Here is a 21,737-nt window from a genome sequence, read left to right as displayed (position 1 = left end):
GTTTTACCAAATTATTTAATTGTTTTAACATATTTCAGAGTTGGTTTTTATATTTTATATTTTAATAGATCTGTGCAATTTTTAACTATCTTTCTTAAACTCTTGTAGGCCTACTGCCTAATAATTCAGACTTGTGAGCACTGCAAGTTTTTTTCCCCCCAAAAATGATTGAACAAATGAATGGTTTATTATCGTATTATAATTATAATTATTTTATTTATTTTTTTTTTTTTCTTTTTGAGGGGGGTGGGGTGTGCACTATTAAGATGGATGTAATAAAAATCCCAGGATCTTTTACTATTGCACATCAATGATCACACAAAAAGAAACTTTGAAAGAGTCCCGAGTCTGATTAAATTCCCGATAAAAGCATACCCGGATACGATTGAAGTCTCTAAACACCATCAAGCTTTTTACAATATAGATGGTATTTCAGAAAGATAAGAATAGAGATGTTCGTAAATTTATCCCCCTGCGTACTGCATGTGCTGACACCACCCAGCTCAAGTTTTATCTCACCGATACAACTGAGCCAATAAAAGTAACAGATAAGGCATCCTATAAGGACACCCAATATGTATGCCTTTGAAACAGGAAGTACCTGGTTCGAAAAATTCGGGAAAAATTGTGCACATAATCTTGCCATCAGTGTTAACTATTAACATCGCATTGACAGTGGAGGCTCATTAGAGTACAAAGTGCATACCATCATTATGGGTGGGGCACAAGTAGACTGGTTTAGATTTTCAGCTAAATAACCCGACACCATGGGAAAACACAAAGTAATACCATCTAAACACGGACATTATACATTTTTATATAGAATCTTTTTCAAGGAGTTTTAATTTCCTGTTTTTTTTTTTTTTCACATGACAGGGTGTCTGTAAAAAGGAGGAAGGAAAGTGTCATAATTATGGACACCTTTCTACATTTTCAAAGTTTCTAGTGATGAAACCAAGAAGGCTCAAATTTGCGGGTGGGGTGGGGGGGGGGAAGCCACAAGATCGCAGGGCTTGTAAGCTCTGAAAATATTTACTGCAAACCAGAACTTGTTTTACTAAACCAGATTCAAAAGGTAAAGAAAAGCTGCTGACACAGTTCAGCAAGCATTTTTTTTTAAGTACAAAGACCTGTTAAAAGATTCATCTAAATCTGTACTTCATATTAAGGACCTTAAAAAGTATACTTTGAACAGAACTGTAGGAATTTATTATGTCTGGTGTTTATCGGAACCAAAGTACAGTGAGTGAGGTATTGTCGTTCAATTGAAAAACACAAGACAGCCGGGCCTGTCAGGTCTTGAATTTACTTGCCTGATGCTAAAATCACTGGGTGGCCTCTGTCCTGCTGTTCAGTATCAAATTTAAACCCGTTACCCTGGACTCCCCTTGTAACCATAAGCCTTTTTGAGGTATGGCGGACGTGATACGCGCGCGTCACTTGCCGAGACTGATGCCACGCTAACCATGTTGGTGGTCATTAGGTTTACGTGTAAACGCTGCGTCGCCTTAAATGCGCACTTCACTGAATAACAAATTTACCACAACTTTACAGTGTTGGAGCATTGTGTTCGCCATACCTCAAAAAGGCTTAATGAAGATGCCCTCAGCCAGAGTAGAACAAGAAATTGATGCTCAATTTTAGGTGAGGAAGGAATACCCTCAATATAGGAAAGTACACAACTTAATTTTGATTCCAGAGATGCATTGCGGCATATTGTTTGCCGCAGGCGCAATAGTAACATTCATGCTGAAAAGGATTGAAGGGTTGTGTCTGATTGTGATTTCAAAGTAAACTTTGTTGTCGTGTATCTAGTCGTGAGCGTCACAATTTATTCACCAAACAGGTACATGTAGTTGCGATTCAAGGTTCCCCTGCCTTTAGTTTCAGTAGAAGTACCTGCTGAATGCCTACTGCATCTCATACCTTAAGTGAAATTACCACTCAAAACATGGTGATAAAATACAAAAATAAATAAATAAATAGTAAACTTGCCGGTACAACCATGAAGGGAGGAACCCTCCATGGTACAACCGTGAACACTTCTTTTGTGCGAGGGTTGGCTCTGTGAGTAGTTTGCGATAACGTAACTCTCCTCCCACTGGCCGGAAGGAGGGTTACGTTTTAATCGCAACTAGGCTCTGAGAAGAGCTGGAGTGGTCTCAACGTTTCGAACAGTATACTCTGCTCGTCTTCAGGGAGCAGGGTATACTGTTTGAAACGTCGAGACTACACCGGTTCTTCTCAAAGCTGAAGACGAGCAGAGTATACTGTTCGAAACGTTGAGACCACACCAGCTCTTCTCAGAGACAACACTCACACAAAAGAGATTTACACATGTTGTACCCGCGAAGTTTACTTCTTACTTATAAAGTTTCTTCATATATCATTAGTTGCGATAACGTGACCCTCTTTCCGACGGCCTCCAACTAATATATCCATACCATACAACAAAGCTTCAAACAATTACCTAAATATTAAAGGCCATGAACGGTGGACAAAATGCTCAATTAATGATCAATTTACTTTAAATACACTGAACACTATTGGTAATTGTCAAAGACCAGTCTTCTCACTTGGTGTATCTCAACATGTGCATAAAATAACAAACCTGTGAAAATTTGAGCTCAATTGGTTGTGTGAGTTATGAGATAACTATGAAAGAACAAAACACCCTTGTCACACGAAGTTGTGTGCTTTTAAATGCTTGATTTCAAGACCTCAAATTCTAAACTTGAGGTCTCGAAATCAAATTCGTGGAAAATTACTTCTTTCTCAAAAACTACGTCACTTCAGAGGGAGCTGTTTCTGACAATGTTTTGTACTATCAACCTCTCCCCATTATTACTCGTTACCAAGTGAGGTTTTATGACATTAATTATTTTGAGTAATTACCAATAGTGTCCACTGCCTTTAAAATGATTCACTAAATAGTCAACTCACCTGTATGAACAACAGTACAACGACAACCACCACTGCCATGTGGGTCGATAGATGCCATTTTACCCCCATCTCTGTCCGGGGTGGTCTCTTGCTCTTTGATGTTATTGATCGAGAGGTTTACTACTGCTGGTCAACCTGCTCAAATATTGGTGGTAGACGTTGACAACTTTTCCTAAAATTATAAATTGTACCTTGATAGAGCTCTTCCCAAAACAATAGGAATGTCCAAAGACTCCAAGTCTAAGTAGTGGTCCAATCCAAGTTGTTGGGCGGTTCCGAATGTTGCACCACTTGCAAGTTGCAGTCTGAAAACTATCTATACTAAAATGTTCTTCTTAATCTTAGGCGACACAAATGATGAGGAAGGAACACTGGTGACTGGTTGAAACAAACTGGAAAATTGTAGCAAGACTGGTGGAAGATATAGAAGGTGTCATCTTTGATAGCATGCTTTGGCTATGGCGTTGCTAGTTGTTAATGTGCGAAAAGTGACTTGCCTGTCGTAGAAAGAGTAATGTCCAATAACGACGATCAACGGCACACTCATGCTCTTGTTTTATCTCCCCTTGCTGGCTGCTCACCGCACATATATACAGTGTTGGACCACAGTACAGAATGCAGCTGTAGTATGTGGTGTTCTTGCGATAACGTATATATTATAATGTGGTGCTGGATTAGTGTATTGTGTATGTTGGTAGTGTTGACTGTTGACTGCTAGCTATTGACTTTTTTTGCACCGAGAGAGAAAAAGAAGAAAAAACAAAAAAAAAAAAACTCTGTGGTGTGTCGTTTATGGTTGTTTAATGTTACAAAAGTTGACGAAATTGCTCTCGCTTACCGTGAATAACAAACGTTAATGGACTTCTCGTATTCCATTATATCTAACCTAATAAAATAGAGCTGCCTCATCTGACGATGACTTTGGTGTGGTTATTTTAACTGACACAAATGATTGGTACTCGGAAATAATCGTTTAACATGTGCAACCTGGGATAGTTTCCTGGTTCATCAAACATTCACAATCGGCCTGTTCAAATGAATTGGTAGGGGTGTTCAACCACCGACCATGCCGCGGCGACGGGGATTCCCGATAATTAAGTAACGGTGCAAAATATCAAGCCGTCGCGTGTGGACATTAAGTATTAATAATCTATAACTTACAATACTGAAAGGTAAAAATGAAGGGAATTGGTGGTTAGTGTATACCTTTCAAACAAACTCAAGAGAAACAACAACTTTTCTGATCCATTTTCGGGCCAAAAGCTAGAGAGAAAAATGTTTGGACTTGCCCCAAATAGGCTGGCACCCTGCTGCTACTTTCACATTGTATTAGTGGTGGTGGTATGATACGAGGTACCAATCGGGAGGGGGCGTGGCGGGTTTTCTCGATGACCTCATCATCATAAGGGCGGGGCGCATATTTGTTTTCTGCCGATAAACAATTAAGTTGCATGATAATTCGACACCAAAGAGTAGATTGTATAGGCGGCACTGTGTTTGGCAACGCTCATCATTCAGAGAAAAAAAATGTTTACAATTTTCGAATGTTTCCTTAATTTTAAGGCTTAAAATTGTGGGTAGGTGGGTCACAAGTAATAACTAAAAATCGAAATTCAGTTGTTATTATAAAAAATACTTAATTAACATTCTTTTACAAATGGAACAGAAGAAGACAAAACACCCAGCTGGCCAATCTCATAATTCCTGACTAAACTACAGGAAAAGCCATTGAAAACAATTGATGTTGGACACCTTTTTTGATCGTATTTGGTTCGTTTGTTATATCATTGTCTTTTATGAATGACTCCTTTACACATACACTTTACGCGTACCGATATGAACAGAGTTATCAGGGGGAGGGAGGGGCAGGGTGGCGGTTTAGGTCTATAGTGTATTGAACATTCGTTTTGAATGTTCTGAATCTTATTTCCACCTTTTAATTTGACCTAGTATATTATTTCCGTAAATCTGACAAATTAAAAACAAGACACAACTTTTTCCTCGGCAAAATAAACATTTTTTAATCATACTAAAAGTACGTCATCAAGTACTATTTAATGAAAAGAAAAAAAAATGAAAAAAAAACAAAAAAAAGTGGATACAATACATATAATATATAGACACACCCTGATGACGCGTGACGATGAAATTGATGTTGCTCTGGATAAAAAAGTGAAAACTCTGAAAACTTTGGACAAGAGAAAAAGGAGAGGTTAAAGGCACCAGACACCTTTGGTAATTGTCAAAAACCAGTATCCTAACAATATACATACAATAACAATTCTGTGAAACTTTTAACTCAATTGGTCGTCGAAATTACAAGAGAACATTGAAAGAAAGACACCCTTTTTCTACAAATTTGTGTGCTTTCAGATGCCGAATAAAAGGTTTCAGGCCTCAAGTCTTATATTATTTGAATGAGAAGTTACCCCTTCCTCAAAAATAGTTACTTCAGAGGGTGCCGTTTTCTCACAATGTTTTATACTATCAACAGCTCTCCATTGCTCGTTACAAAGTAAATTTGTTATGCTAGAAATTATTTTGAGTAATTACCAATAGGGTCCAGTGCCTTTAAACATGATGATGATGATGATGATCAGTGAAGCAACCCAAAGTCAAACTGTACCTAAATACACCTACTAAAATTTCTTCATTAAACTCAAGCTTTTATAAAGCCATCTGACAGTAAATACAAATGACGAAAAACAATGTCTTACTGAGCACAGCTCTACCGTAGATTTTCAAAATATTTAACCAAACAATTGCATCAAACCAGTGACCAAAATACACCTTAATTTAATTTGTGTATATATATAAATAACGGCAAGTGCACCTCTTTCTACTGTTTGTTCAGGTGATTAATCTTCTCTGCTAGTGCCTAGTGATTTATATTCAATTAGTATTTTTACAAATACTATTTCGACAAATAGACCTTCTGAAAAAGTATTTGGGAAAATCCGGATTCATAAAACCAACTAAAATCTTCTCAAAATTCCAATGGTATACAATATATAATTGGAACCCACTGTTTGTTTCAATCCTCTATAGCTATAGATATATACCATAAAAACTAACCTACCTGTGAAAATTTCATTTCGAAAGGTGGAAGTGTTCTGAGATATCGCCGAAAATCTAGAGCGGTTACGTTCGACAGTGTTATCCTTTCGTCTTCAAATATTTTGGATAAAAAGTGATATCTTTTTCCATGACCGCAGTACTTTTTAGTGAAATGTTTCGCTTCATGCATTACACTATCCAAAGCTGCTGTACTTCTTACCACGTAAGTTTTTATTGCCATTAGTTATTAGGGCCTCAATACAAAACGTATACAGACCCTTTAAGCAGTGAGTGAGCCAGAGGAGGTTGTGAGGAAAAAGTGAGATTGTCACAGAAGATACTTGTAACACTGACGGAAAAAAACACAGTCCCACAGAATCAAGAATTATGTAACTCTACAAGCCATATACCACACAAAAGGTAAATGCACATTTCTTGATTTATCACATACAATTATAACCGGTAAAGCATTGACACTGCTGGAACACGTCTACATACTTACTAACTCTCAACCAAACATTTTTTTGTAATAATCAAATTATCACAGTGCAGTGTGTGAAATGACCTTTGAGGTCAAATAATATAAAACACTCCCAGCCTTTCATGAATCAATCAATCAAAATAATTCTTTAAAAATTCCTTTATTTTGTCCTTCAATTGGAGACAGAAATTTTTCTCAAGAAAATTTTGAAGACTTTTTATTTTATTTTTAAAACTCCAAACTGAAGCAACTTTTTAAGACCAGCTTGAACAATAACAGCAAAGGGGATCTTTGCTAATAATCTTTCAACAAGTGATTTATCAAAAGAGAACAATTTAGTTCACAGAAGATGAAACAATTTTTAAATTGTACCCCCCCCCCACAAAAAAAAACCCCCAAAAACACACCCCACACCAAATAAACAATTATCCAAAAACTTGTCTAAAAAAGTGTCTAAATTACAAAAGATTGGTAATAAAAATAAGCATGTTCAATCATTTCGGTGGAAAACTCCACAGTCTAACTTGCCTGTTACTGCATCTTTCTCAGTTACGCTGAACTTTCAGTTTTTAAGCTGAATTTTCGGTTTTTAAGCTCAAACTCTACAAACTCCATTCAAAGAGAAAAAAAAAGTATTTTTGGAAGTCTTAGTTAAGTTTTTTGCACAAAGCCCTTATTGTTTTACTACAACCCTGCTCTATTCTGACCAACCATGATTTACGTTGTTAGTTAATACAAAAAAATCAATCTTTGGAAAAAAAAAACCCAGGTTTCAAAGCTCAAGGTTTCCCTGTTGTTTCTGTATGCCACCCACTATCTTGGTCATATTATTCTCTTTTTTTCAATAACAACAACAAATTTCACTTAAAGGCACTGGACAGGAATGGTAACAACTCAAAGTAATTGTAAGGATTAAAACTTTCTAAGTCACAAGAAATGGAGAGCTGTTGAAACATTGTGAGAATTGGCTCCCTCTGAAGTATCGTAGTTTTTAAGAAAGAGGTAATTTCTCACTCAAATACTAAAAAGACTTCAGGCCTGAAGCCATTTTTAGGCATTTGATGAAAGCAAACAAATTTGTGCCACACAAATGTTTTTTCGTTCATTATTCTCTCACAACTTTGATGACTAATCAAATCCCAATTTTCAAAGGTTTATTGATTTATGCATATGTTGGGAAGTAAGAACACTGGTCTAAGACAACTACTTAAGGTGTCCAGTGCCTTTAATAGGATGGTGTTAGATTAATTGTTCTGTCCGACCTTCGTTTGGTTAGTTGGTTGGAAATGATGGTCTCAGAGCATTAAGAGAAAAGAAAGAATGATAAAAAAGGTTTGAAGACGCTTACTAAAGGAACATACAGAATTGGTTTTTGCCAACAAAATAGTTTCTGGCAGTAAAGGCACTTTATGTAATCCGCCATATACATAAGCTGAAAACCTTTAGAAGTTTGAGATCGATCGGATATAGTTTATATTTTTCGTATTAAAATGCCCAGAGAGAGCACTAAACTCCAAACGGGAAGTTAGTTTCATTTATTTCTCATCAAATATGACATTTCAGACTGAAATATTTAAAGGGATGTTTTCTACTATCATCATCATTAGCCGTGTAAGTTGTATGCAAATCTGTGATCTTGGACGATTTTGTTTTCTTACCAATTCTGCAATGTTTCTTTAGTATGGAACTTCCTTTTTTTTGCTTCTGTGGGGAAAAAACTTTAAAAAGTATATGTTTCTGAAAGAGCAGTAGAACTTATAAAATTTCCTCTTCATCTTCCTCTTTGACCTCTAATAGTCACGCTTTGGTGTCGTCTGACTGTAGTCGGACATGGCGGATTTTGGACTGACGACAACGGCAGATAAGAACTCCAATAAGCGTAAGGATGGTGACGACAAGTAGACCGATGACGATACTTATCAGGATAACTGGGTGCAGAAGTGGGATGACAGAAAACAATGCAATGAATATTTAAAAAAATTGTAACTATTGTCTAGCACTTAAGACATCTTGTTCAGTGAAAAATGTCGAAGACCGAGTGAAGAACTACGTCAATATGTTGATGACAGAAAGAAAATATAAAAATAGTTTGAAGTCTGGTTTTCAAGGGAGTGTCTTTAAAATCACATTGATTCGAATGGACAAATTACAAGATGGCTCCACGATGATAAAGGTCAATATCAGCAGAGCATTTTTTTAATACATTTTTTTAATGAGATATCAGAGCATTTTTGTAATACATTATTTTAATGAGATATCACCTAACTAACTAGGCCAGACAGCCACTTCAAGGTGAGTGCTAAACTTAACAATTTGAGCTATCGACCCAAATCAACTGCCATCAGGGTTAAGTAGCCACCCTGGGGCTGAAGAAGGGTTACCCCCTTCACAATCCATAAGGACGTAGGCATGAGCAGAATGCACCACCTACCCAACATTTTATGAAACAATTTTATGGTTATTAAGTGCCTTGCTCAAGGCACTTAATAATAATAATAATAGTGGTTTCTTATTAGCGCTCAGTGTTGTCCTAGCGCTGAAACATACAGTATTTCCTGCAAGGTATGTGGGACTACATTTGATTTCCGAAACCTAATCCTTAGCATCATGTAATGATTTACAAGGTGCTGTGGCACAATATGCTGCCACTAGCCTTAATTGCTTGGGAACAAGTTGGGAATATAGTGCATTCTGCTCTACCATCCAGGCTAGCAAAAGGGAAACATTTCTTACTGATGCTGATGTTGTTGCTCAGAAATGGAGAGGTGATTCCACAGGCAGCTTTGATGTCCTCGGGGACCATGTCCTTGGTGAGCATTGTGAAGTTCCCCAGGGGACAAGACGCTTTACAGTTCTTGTTCACCAAGGGGTAGGGAGCTTTCGTAGTATCGTTGCGGAATAAAATGTTGACAGTGTTTTCCCTGATGAGATGAAAGGGATGAGATGAAACGAAAAGGAGAAGGCATTTATGGCTGTGAGGACTAAGCATATCTGACTAGTTGTTAGATCTGAATGCATGTGATACATCCAGAGTTGATTTTAGTAGGACTCCCCAAGGACGCAGTGCACCAAAACCCCCTTGTAAAAGGATATTGCTTAGGACCCTATATGGCAGGTGTTTCTCTGGGTCTCCCTGCTACATGCTAAGTTTATAAGATAAAATGATGGATTCAACACAAAAAACACTATTTCCAAATTTATACAACAGACCCCTTGTATAATGCAAAAAGCTAAGCTACAGGGACGCTGAGGTCACGCACACGTTTTCATGCAAAAACAAAAATAGGTATCGTCCAATGGTGAGGGCGCTTTTTGAGCATGTGACGTCATACGGATAGGGTCTATTACCCATCCTACTCCTATTAACATTTCCATTCAGTTGCCAACCATTTCAAACCGTTTTGACTGCACAGGATGTTTGTGGCGGCAAACCAAAGCAATTTGTACATGTGTGTATTGTATGTACGCTTATTGCAGGCTGGCGTAGTTCATGTTTAATTCAAAATCACAGTAGATGATGTTGAATGGTCAGACAGTAGGAGGGTTGATGATGTTATTTACCCATCATCCTCTTTCCAAAGCTCTACGATGACACAAGATGCAAGAGGTGGCTGTATGCCATTATAGATGCCCAATGCCGACAGGAGGGCAGCCACTGTTGTGTCATGCTGTAACCATTAACAACAAGAGACAAAAAGTCGTCTCAATGATATAAGAATTTGAAATTTCGCAGTACATAAAATATAATAACAATAATAATAATGAACGGCACATATATAGCACTTCACACAAAAGTCCAAAAGCGCTTTACAAAAATTAATGAGTAACCAGGTAAGTTTTCAGCAGATGTTTGTAAATGTTCTCGTTTGGAGCAGTTCTGATGTTTCGCGGCAAGTTGTTCCAGAGTGAGGGTGAAGAATATGAGAACGAGCGGTGGCCATATGACTTTGTGCGGGTGAGAGGTAGAGCTGGAACGGAGGGTACGATGAGGTACATCAGACCTACCAAGTCTCACGGATTAGGCGTGAGACTCACGCATTTGGGCTCTGTCTCATGCTCACACGCATAACAACCATTTTCTCACGCATTGGAGCCAGACCGGGACAAAAATAAAAAATAACGACAATGCATTGCCAAATTGCGCTCGTCGTGTGTACAAAAAACGCAAACTACAAAGCTTGCACAATCTTTAGATTGCACGCAGTTTATCAGAATCATCCACTTATTAAGCTGCCGTACAAACAGAACGCAAATCTGAAGATTGCGCACGTTTTTGCTCTCCACGCAGGTTCAGCTAAAACTCCACAGAGCGCAAAACGCTTATTGCGCACAAGTTTGTCCCGCTTCGTTTAGCAAATTCATTCAATGGGCTCAACTGCGTATACACAACAGGCAGAAGTATGACTATGAGCGGAGAATTTTGGACATCATTTTAAATCGATTTATTTTTATTTGAGGGGGAAATAATCTGACACAATCGTACCTCCACATTAACCAGCAACATCTCCTATACCTCATGTGGGTTTTAATTATTCTAAAAAGGTTTTTGATGCATTTTGGAACACTTTTTTGTCCACAATTAAATTTCTGCAATTTTTTTTATTTCATTAAAAAAAATAATAATAATAATTGGGCGGCGGTTTCGAAAAGGCCTTCTAAAAATTACAATTTTTTCCAGGGGGGTGAGCTTTGAAAAATCTCACGCATAGCTGGCCTCTGGACTTGGCATCTCTGGGTACATATGGATGAAGGAGTATAGTAACAATAATCAAAAAAGTAATGAAGAACATTTATATTGCAAAAAATAGCTATTGGCCTGATATTTCAACCCTAGCAGGTCTTTCTCGAAAGGCTAGGATCGAAGGCAACATTTCTGCTCATGGCGCTTACAGGGCAAGCAGAAAAATAGTAAAAAACACGACATACATGTACTGTACACTAGCAAATGCCATTGACCTAGGGGATCTGACCCAAAAAGGACATTTTAAAATTGAGGTAGCCTGCAGCATGCATGACAAACAGTATATTTAGAAAGCCACTCCAGGCGTTTCCTTACAGTATCAATTTCTGAAGGTTCTGAAGGTTCTGAAGGTTCAATTATGAGGAACTTTGCAGCTGATCCCAAAAGTTAGCTTTGGATGTTATACAAATTTGAAACTTTGCATGGTGGAGATACAATCTAGTAAGTTTTGTGGTAAAACCATGTTCATAGCAGGCCTTTTTGTTTTATCTGGTGATGAAAAAATCTTGTGAGTTGTTCACACATCTTGATCAGAAGCTTACCGCTGAATACATGTAGAATTTTCTCCTGAGATCCATTGGGTCCTTTGTCTCTGATTTGTTGCGCATATTTTCTATTATTTCCCCGAGCAATGGTCCTAAAAGTGAGAAATACAATTTTGTATAAGCACACAATAAAAGGCAAACTGCTCAGCAACAATAGAAAAAAGGGAAAACAGTGGTCCAAGCATATGGTGCAAAATCCTCCAGGCAAGTTGTATCAAAGTCAACTTACGGGAAAATAATGAAAAAATAACACACCCATGTTGCACAAACTTGTGTACTTTCAGATGCCTGAGAAAGGCTTCAGGCCAGATGTCTTTTTCAGACTTAAAGGCAGTGGACACTATTGGTAATTAATCAAAATAATAATCATCCCAAATCCTTTCTTTATTACGAGTAATGGGGAGAGGTTGATAGTATAAAACATTGTGAGAAACAGCTCCCTCTGAAGTGAAGTAGTTTTCGAGAAAGAAGTAGTTTTCCACAAATTTGATTTCGAGACCTCAAGTTTAGAACGTGAGGTCTCGAAATCAAGCATCTGAAAGCACACAACTTCGTGCGACAAGGGTGTTTTTTTTTCTTTCATTATTATCTCGCAACTTCTACAACCGATTGAGCTCAAATTTTCACAGGTTTGTTATTTTATGCATATGTTAGAATACACCAAGTGAGAAGACTGGTCTTTGACAATTACCAATAGTGTCCACTGTCTTTAAATAGTTTAGTGAGAAATTACCTCTTTTTCAAAAACTATCTTACATCAGAGCGAGTCATCTCTCACAATGTTTCATACTGTCAACAGCCCTCGTTGCTTGTTACCAAGTAAATTTTAAAGCTAATATTGATTTTGAGTATTTACCAAACGCATGACAGATCAGTGTTCCTGATCTAACTGCTCCACACCTTTCCCTAGTTTTAAAAATTTCTCCAGACAAGAAAAACTTACCTCCCTTGAGTCTACTCTTGTCTTTCGAGTTGAAAAGGAAATACATCCCTTTATCCGACACGGTTTTCAAGTCTTTGTAAAAACCGGTCACGTTGGCCCAATCCGGCCACCGGAAACCATGGAGCCGCTTCAAAAGACAAAGCCCAAAAGAAATGTTAGATTTATCGCTTTATACATCTTCGTGACAGTCAAACTAATGAATTTCAAATCTTGACTTCGTTGTTGAAAGGGCACAACAGTTTTCAAAGTTGATTTAATCATTTATTTATTTATTTTCTTTTTAACTCAAAACATGGTCGATAGTATCCCAAGTTGGTGCAACATTCTTACAAAACAAGTAATTTTGTTAAAAGGCTAGGGGAAAATTTGAACTTTCACTAGAACCAAGGCAGTGACCAAAGCTGAATCAGTTTAAGGAGGTTTGAAATTTAAAATTTACGATTTTTAAAGACATAAAATTACTGCTTACCTCAACAAAAAGAGGATCCTCCACCAAATAAACGTCAGAAACAGTCAACGGTTCTTTGAATCCTGTATTTATAGTCAGATTCTTCAAAAAATCCTGTGTTCACCCCCAAGAAAAACATCAAACAAACAAACAAACAAACAGCCCAACAAACAAACACAGAGAAACAAATTTAGAGTATTCCGATAAAACTTTAAAACCATGTTTCTATCTCAAAAACTTAAATTGATCATGGGGAAATTGCAACTGGTAGAGTAGGGACTGACTGTGATGACAACTTCTGTTGGCTGCATCATTGGAGTGTGGGTGCGAATCCTTGTAACTACACTTGATCAAGACATTTAAACTATAATTGCATCAGATGGCGCGTCATAGCCTGGCGGTTAAGAGCACTGAATTCAAGCTCTGGTGTTTGATTAGCAGAGTGTGGGTTCGAGTCCCGGTCGTGACACATGGTCCTTAAGCAAGACACTTTGACTTAACCATGATTGCTTCGTAAAGTTGGGGAGGTAGTGCTTTTTGCTCTGCCAGCCAGGCTTCTGATACCCAAACCTACATCCATATGGACTGTGAAGGGGGTACCGGTCACCCTGTTTCAGCCCCAGGAGTAGGTGGCAACGGCCCCTGGAAAAATATGTGATAGTAGTCCACACCTTGAAATGGCCTTCAAGCCTGGAGTGTCTGGCGACTTGTATATAATTAAAATAATAAAAATCATCTAGGAGTAAAAAGATACCTAGTGTACCATAAATATTTTATATACGAATGGTGAGCAACTAGTTTTGCACCCAATTGGGTTGCCAGTGCTGCATACACCAACGAAAATAAGTATGTCTAAACAATTCTTAAAGTCACCTGGAAATAGATTTTTTTTTCAAACAAAACAATAAAACAATTTTTTTAGTAATTGTTTGTCACGATTTATATGTTTAAAAAAGATATAAAGTTGTTTGGGGGGCTGACTCCGCCTACCCCTTTTGTGACATCAATCGAGGCAGACTTTGCCTGCAATGCGTATAGTAAACACACGTGCAAAGTACATGTACGTCCAAGTCGTGAGTTGGTACATTTCAAAAAGTGTTTTTCTGCATTCAGCAGCAATACACCTGGTCGGTTTTTTGAAACGTACAAACTCACGACTTGGTCCGTACATGTACTTTGCAATTGTGTTTACTCTACGCATTACAGGCAAAGTCTGCCTCGATTGACGTCATGAACAGCGCCCTCTCGAGTCGGGGTCTACTCTTAAGTTTGTAAATAACATAAGAACTGATTTTTTGAAACCTTAGTTACCTGTTTATTCACATTCCACTCTTCAAAATACATATATTAGAGACAAAAGCTTTATTTTGAAAAAATACCACTTCCAGGTGACTTTAAGGGAAATGTGGGATACGTGCTTTTGTTATTCGTTATTTTTTTACAAAAAATTGTTAATGGCCTGATCTTTTGACCCAAGCAGAGTCTTTCTCAAAGAGATGCACTTACAGCCTTATAGCCTTACAGACTCTGCTTGGGTTGAAACGTCAGGCCGTTGACATTTTTTGTGCATTTATACCATAGGTCCTTTTGGTTGGCAAGCAATTTGCAGCAGCACCTAATTGTAAACCTATTATTATAATTTTCATTACCCTTACATTACCCTTTTTGTTAAGGGAAAACTGAAATAACTGTTGTAAATAATATCTACTGTATTTATACAATGTCTAATACAGTCAAGGAAACAGTCTCTGTGCTCAAAAAGAATTAGAAAGACTTTGAGGGCATGAACACTGAACAGAATGTGCCTTTTTTTGGACCGCATGAGGGTGCTCTCAATAGTATTTTTATCACTTCGGGGGTATACGTGATTTGTCCTGCACAGTTTTAGGCATTCTGTCACTTTTGTTGCGCCGTAGTTTTAAGTTGCTTTAGAGGTGGATTATAACAGCTTCATTAAAAGTCTTATTGTCCGTGATGGATTAGATGTCTATGATGGTAATGTGTTCCAGTCTTTAAAGGAACACGTCGACTTGGATCGGACGAGTTGTTATAAAATGCATATGGTTGGAAAGATGTTTTATAACTAGAATACAATGATCCACACAAGTTTGCCTCGAAATGCGTGGTTTTCCTTTTACTTTGCGAACAAACACGGGCGGCCATTTATGGGAGTCAAAAATTTGACTCCCATAAATCGACGAAGTAAAAGGAAAACCGTGCAACTTCGAGGCATGTTTGTGTGGATCATTGTTTTCTACTTTTACAACATCTTTCTAACCATATGCATTTTATAACGAACGGTTACAAACGCTTCTCAAAGACCCACTAGACCGATCCAAGGCTGGCAACGTGTTCCTTTAATAACTGTTTTGTGTACGAATGAATATACCCCCAAAAGTGATTGGGAGTGCCCTCACGTGGTCAAAAATATGGAGCATTGTGGAAAACCTTGAAATGCTTACCTTGTATCTCTCTTGAACTGCCAAATATTCCTTGGTGGTTGTCGTTTCTTTCTTGAGTTCATCGTATCTTGGACATGGAGGACCATTTGTTTTCAGCAGCTGTTAAACAAAATGACAAAACACATTGTTATACCTCGGTAACAAACTGTGAAGTTTGATTGGTCGAGAACCAATCGCGTGACGTGCACAAAAACGCATGTTACATGGCTCAGGGGGTCGGGTAACATGAAAAGTGATGTACACTGGTGTACATCACCTTGATCATTCCCAGTGTTGGTCGATTTCCAGCGCTGTGTACGAAACACCCGCAGGTTCGAGGAAACAGTAAGGAATTGTTTCTTGTTCGTCTGCTTATTAAACAATGAATACTCCGTCGTAATAATGTTTGAAGATAACAACAGAACTTTGAGAAGAGGATAATTAATGTTACCAAGGTATAACAAAACAATTGTTGCACACTGTTTGTTTTCAGCAGCTGTTAAACAAAATGACAAAATACATTGTTATACCTCGGTAACAAACTGTGAAGTTTGATTGGTCGAGAACCAATCATGTGATGCGCAACAAAAATGCATGTTACATGGCTCGACGGGCCGATTAACATGAAAAGTGATGTACACCGGTGTACATCACCTTGATCGTTCCCAGCAGTGGTCGATTTCCAGCGCTGTGTACGAAACAACTGTGGGTTCGAGGGAGGTGTTTCTTGTTCGTCTGCTTCTTAAACATTAAATAGTCCGTCGTAATAATGTTTGAAGATGACAACAAAACTTCGAGAAGAGGAATAACAATTATACAAAGGTATAACAAACAATTGTAGCACGCTGTGACTGGGGTCCATGGGTTTTGTACACCCTCGAGGGGAAATGGCACCTTCAGCTTCGCCTCGGGTGCCATTTTCCCCCTCGAGTGTACAAAACGCCATGGACAGCGTGCAACAATTGTATAATGTTACATGGCTCGGGGGTCGGCATAACATGAAAAGTGATGTACACCGGTGTACATCACCGTGATCGTTCCCAGTGTTGGTCGATTTCCAGCGCTGTGTACAAAACACCCGCAGGTTCGAGGGAACAGTAAGGAATTGTTTCTTATTTGTCTGCTTATTAAACAATGAATACTCCATCGTAATAATGTTTGAAGATAACAACAGAACTTCGAGAAGAGGAATATTAATGTTACCAAGGTATAACAAAACAATTGTTGCACGCTGTGATTAGGGTCCATGGGTTTTTGCCTCGGGTGCCATTTTTCCCCTCGGTAGTACAAAAAGCCATGGACCCCGTCACAGCGTGCAACAATTGTATAATGTATGAGATGCGCAAGTTGAATAAAAACAACATTTGTAGGTGAGAGGTCTAAACTTGCACTGCTTGTAGTTGAAGTTCAGACTACCTGCGCAACACAGGCAATCTGGCCAAGAGTTGTCAAAAAATCAAAGAGACTTATTAATTCAATGTTAAATCAACACCTAAACGTGAAACACATAAACGGTTGAACAGCCTCAAAATTGGAAAACAAATTAAAGAAATTCAAATTACATAATCTTGATCCAATGGAATGGTGTGTACTGGAATGGGCATCCACGTTAACCCATTATTCCATATTTGGTTTCCCTTTGGTGGGTACAGTCCCGACAAGTCCGACTCAGCCGACATCAGTGTACGGTCTTTGTCGGTGCTGCGAACGTGCAACGCATCCCTGTTATACGTTTCGTTGAGAAAGCCCGACTTCATGTAGCGTTCACGGAGCCACTGACCAAGTTCGTAGTGCATATTCATACCATGCTGAAATTAAAGAAAACATGCATTTGATAAAAGGAGAAAATACACTACAACTGTTTGCGCAAGTGGAACCCACCCCTAGTGCTCTTTTGCAAAAGTAAAAAATTCAAGTTCTGAGACATTTTATGTCCATTAATTTTTGGAGTAATTACCAAAGATATACCCTCTCTTTAAGATGACATTCTACCAAGTTTCTATTAAAACCCTGACCATGCTAAATGAAACAATATGCACCAAATAGTAATAGTTGTAATCTGTTGCATTTGGCAGTCAACTCAGATGTCATTCTTGGACTAAGTTTGTTGCATTTAGCAGTCAAGTTACTTCATATTGCATGGTGTTGCGTTTTGTTGTATTTGGCAGTCAACTCAAACTCATCTCATCTAATTTGCTCCATGCTCCATAATTTGCTCCATGCTCCATAATTTGCTCCATGCTCCATGATTTGGCAGAGTTCATGGTCCAACATATATTAGCCAAGTCACCACCACACTTATGTGCATTTCTGTTGCATTTAGCAGGTCAAACACCCTTGCTCAGTCCTAAAACACGAACAACATGCCTGCACAATGCAACAAAATCCCTTAGTTTTCATTTCAATTGTGTTGCATTCTGTTGTATTTGGCAGGGTGAAGAGGGGCCCTAATGTGGATTTAGGGTTTAAACAATCTTTTCTTACCGTGGTCAGTTGTCCAAGACCCTCAGGCCATGTGTCTGCTTTGTGTGGGTCACTCGGGTAAATATCAACAGGAGTTCGATCACCATGACGATATAGCTATCCAGAGAAGAAAAAACAAAACTTACAGATTGTTGTAATTCATGATGTGTCATGGCCGAGCTAATTTAAGAACACTAACTAAACTCAAGCTCTGGTGTTTCTGTTTAGCAGAGTGAGGATTCGAGTCCCAGTCGTGACACTTGTGTCCCATAGAGCCTAATTTTGCCGAGATTTGATTTTTAAAAAAATCTGGTAAAAATACCGAAAAGGGAATCACAAACAAAACGAAACGTTTGAGTTGTGAGACTTGAGGACCTATGAGGTTCCTGGAGACGATAGCGGAACAAACCTCATCAATAGTTCTAGGAGTGGGGTAGGAGTAGATTACTCGGATAACTTTCCGTATGGCGCCACCACTTTTTCACTCATTTTTACAAAAAGGGATATCTCATTGAGGTAAATTAGATACTATATTATTTTATATAGAATGAAAAAGTGGTGGCGCCATACGGAAACTTTTCCGATTACTCCTAGAACTATGCGGTTTCGCTCTGCTATCGTCTCCCGCAGAGGGAGCGAGAGACGATAGCAGATATGGGGTAGTAGATATGGGGGGGGGGGGGGGCAGTCATGCCAGTCAGTGGGAATTCAATGGGGTCTTGATCTCGATTAGTTAGATAATTGATTAGTTGAGATATCGTAACCCTCCTCCCGACGGCTGGAGGTTTAGGTGCGTTATCGCAACTACTAACTTGTCTAATAATTGATAAAGCTCCCTCTGGAGCAACATCCTCAATCGAGATTGAGATGGGATTAGTTGATCAAGTGGTTTGGGCGCAGCAGATACATGTAAAGGATATTAAAAACACTACTACGTCAAACTCAAGGATATAATTTATAAAAACACCACTCCTAATAATAATAGTCCTAGAACTTATTACACAAGGTTTGTTCCGCTATCGTCTCCACGGACTGGAGACTATAGCGGAACAAACTATACTGTACATTGTTCCATCTATCTAGGACTAGGTCATAGGAGTATAAAAACACTGCACCACTATGACTGCCCCTGCTGGCTCTATTTTATGCCTTACTAACTTAACATTGACTGTTGTTTATATTCTCATCTGGGTCCTACTACTTGCCGTCAACTCGCCGTCAACTCACTTGCGCCGTCAACTCGCCGTCAACTCCTCCAATATACATTTAAAATTCACAAAAGAAGCATAGAACTGTAAAGTATCAGCTCAAAGAGAATTCGCGAAAGTTTTAGGTCATATTTCGGAATAAAAATTGAGTTTTTTTCTCGTGAAAATTTTTTTCTCGAAACAGCAAAACCGTCGGCCGCCATCTTGCTTTTTCACATTGATTAGTCTTGGCCCAAGATGTCAATGATTGGTACTTTTTTTTTATCAACACAAAGTCGTTTTTGTGAATGAATTTTTACCGAAAACCATGAGAAATATGTAGTTTAGCCCAGACTTAACACTTCCGTGTCCCATTTATAAATTTTTCATGTAAATTTAATGAGTTGACGGCACAAAAATGAGTTGACGGCGAGTTGACGGCAAGTCGGCGAGTTGACGGCAAGTAGTAGGACCGTCTCATCTCAGTCAGTTTTCTTATATTGGTTATAAAACTTGCTTACCACATTAACAAGCTGGAGGGATCTTTCTCCGTTTACCGAAAAGGTGGAACATATCGCCAATACCATCGTTATCAACATAAGGTGGTCCATTGTTGATACAGCACCTCCTCGGGACTTCCTACCTCGCTTCAAAGTGACTGTTACCGAGCTACGGTGGTCCGGGACGGACATAGGTAGGGATTTAACACGGGGAGCTCCGAGTGTCAGACAACTCGGACATTTAGACAACTCGACCGTGTACGTGTGTGTGTGCCTAGCAATTTCGTTCCCAGGGTTTGATCGATCTCGCTGTTCCGTGTTTTTCCAGGATGCGCTTTTATTTGGGGGGGGGGGGGGGAGGGGGAGGGGGAGGGGGAGGGCGGGGCGGCATGCAAAATAGATAAATAATACAAATGGTTAATTGTTATTAATATTATTCATCCTTGAAGGCCCTAGACACCTTTGGTCAATTTATAAGTTCTACTGTTCTTTCAAAACTATATACTTGTATCTTTTTTAGTTTAATCCCAACAAAAGCAAAGAAGAAAATCATCAATAAGCTGTCATCAATCTTTATTTTATACATTTTTCTTGTCTCAATTGCTCTGATGAGTCATTTTCAAATAACTGTAACCAACCAAGGCTGCCAGGGACAACACAGACGGGGGAGCTGGAGTGTCTAGCCGGCCGGTTTCATTAGCCTCTTGCCATGAATTAAAAGTGAGTCAAGTACAGTTAGACATTATATTCCTTATACACAAACACACTTATCAACATTATACGCTTACAATACTTAAAAATTCATTATCATGAATTTTATATAAATTTCCATCTATAAACAAATCATCATCATTATTGTCACTGAAATGATTAAAGTTGAAACATAATTAACCCAGTCAGTCTCCCTTATGGTTTACTACTTGATAAAATGTAATTGTTCTCATAGATCCGATTAAAGATTGTTTAGACACTGTCCTCCAGAAATCCAAGGCACTTGCAAAAAGAATTGGCAAAACTGTGGAATGTTTTAAAATTCAACTTAAATAATGAGTTGTTGTAACCTTTATAAAATAAATATTTATTTGTGCAAATCTAAAAACAAATAGACTGGATTATCAGTTACCAATTACTGCAAACAAACAATGACTGTAATGTTTTTGGGGGCTGCTCGGGATTATACAAACAAATTACAAAGAACAAGATAGAACTATTATCAAATATTTTAGTGTGCATACATTTGTAGTTTGAAAACTTTTGTGCCTGAGTAGCATATCATTTATAAATCACCTTCCAGTGCCCCAATGTGGCCTTCTTTTTTCATTCTTTACAGAAAGTGTTTAAAGGAACATTACAGAATTTGTTTTGCTTGCAAAAAGGTTGCTGGCAGTGTAAGCACTCTAAGTAATCCACCTGTGACAAACCTGTGGAAGTTTGAGATCGATCGGACATCTGGGTCACAAAACCGATTACAAACTTTGCATTGCATCGATGCCAAAACAAAAATGAATAAAACGCTCCCTGAGTGATAAACTCCACATGCGAAATTAGACTTTCTGTTCCTCATCAAATATGAAATTTCAGACAGAAATATTTCAAGGAATATTTTCTACAGTATCATCATCATTAGACCGGGTAAGTTTTATGTAAATATGTGATCTTCATGTTTTTTGTTTCTTACCAATTCTGTTACGTTCCTTTAAGTAGCTCAGTTGGAGGTAAAATGACTAACTTCAGATGTTCCTCACCCCCATTGCCCACTATTCCACCACCCATGACATGACTGCATTACAATTGAATAATCCACCAGAACAACAATTACCGAATATGATTGTCTAAACCTGTTTCATCAAAATTACTCCTTTTTTTTTTTTTTTTTCACAGGACTCGGGAAAGTACTGAGTATACAGTGCTAACACACATCGGTGTATGGGTAAAAACCAAAATTAATATTCTTTATCCCGATGCAAATTTAACATCTATTATACTCC

The 21,737-nt window shown here is 38.3% G+C and overlaps 1 protein-coding gene across 1 annotated transcript; it reads right to left on the bottom strand.

Annotated features, from left to right (window-relative positions):
- Positions 1-8,157: 8,157 nt before the first annotated feature.
- LOC117291585 (prostatic acid phosphatase-like) lies at positions 8,158-20,002 on the bottom strand. Its single transcript, XM_033773398.1, has 10 exons — positions 19,771-20,002; positions 18,084-18,179; positions 17,162-17,407; positions 15,621-15,719; positions 13,180-13,272; positions 12,711-12,837; positions 11,765-11,859; positions 10,043-10,149; positions 9,215-9,402; positions 8,158-8,409 (listed from the first exon to the last, which is right to left on the bottom strand). The coding sequence occupies exons 1-10, from the start codon at positions 19,939-19,941 to the stop codon at positions 8,279-8,281; spliced, it is 1,353 nt and encodes a 450-aa protein (XP_033629289.1). The 5' UTR covers positions 19,942-20,002; the 3' UTR covers positions 8,158-8,278.
- Positions 20,003-21,737: the final 1,735 nt, after the last annotated feature.

The sequence above is a fragment of the Asterias rubens genome, chromosome 6 (assembly GCF_902459465.1).
Source record: "Asterias rubens chromosome 6, eAstRub1.3, whole genome shotgun sequence".
Lineage (NCBI taxonomy): Eukaryota > Metazoa > Echinodermata > Asteroidea > Forcipulatida > Asteriidae > Asterias > Asterias rubens.
Note: the sequence above shows the minus strand (reverse complement) of the source record. Positions and strands in the feature narration are given on the sequence as shown.

Coding starts and splice junctions, on each gene's coding strand:
- LOC117291585 (XM_033773398.1), bottom strand. CDS start 19,941: ATGTCCGTCCCGGACCACCGTAGCTCGGTAACAGTCACTTTGAAGCGA. Junction 15,720..17,161: donor TTCCATTGGATCAAGATTAT/GTAATTTGAATT, acceptor TTTGTTTAACAG/CTGCTGAAAACAAATGGTCC. Junction 9,403..10,042: donor CTTTGGAAAGAGGATGATGG/GTAAATAACATC, acceptor TCATCTCATCAG/GGAAAACACTGTCAACATTT.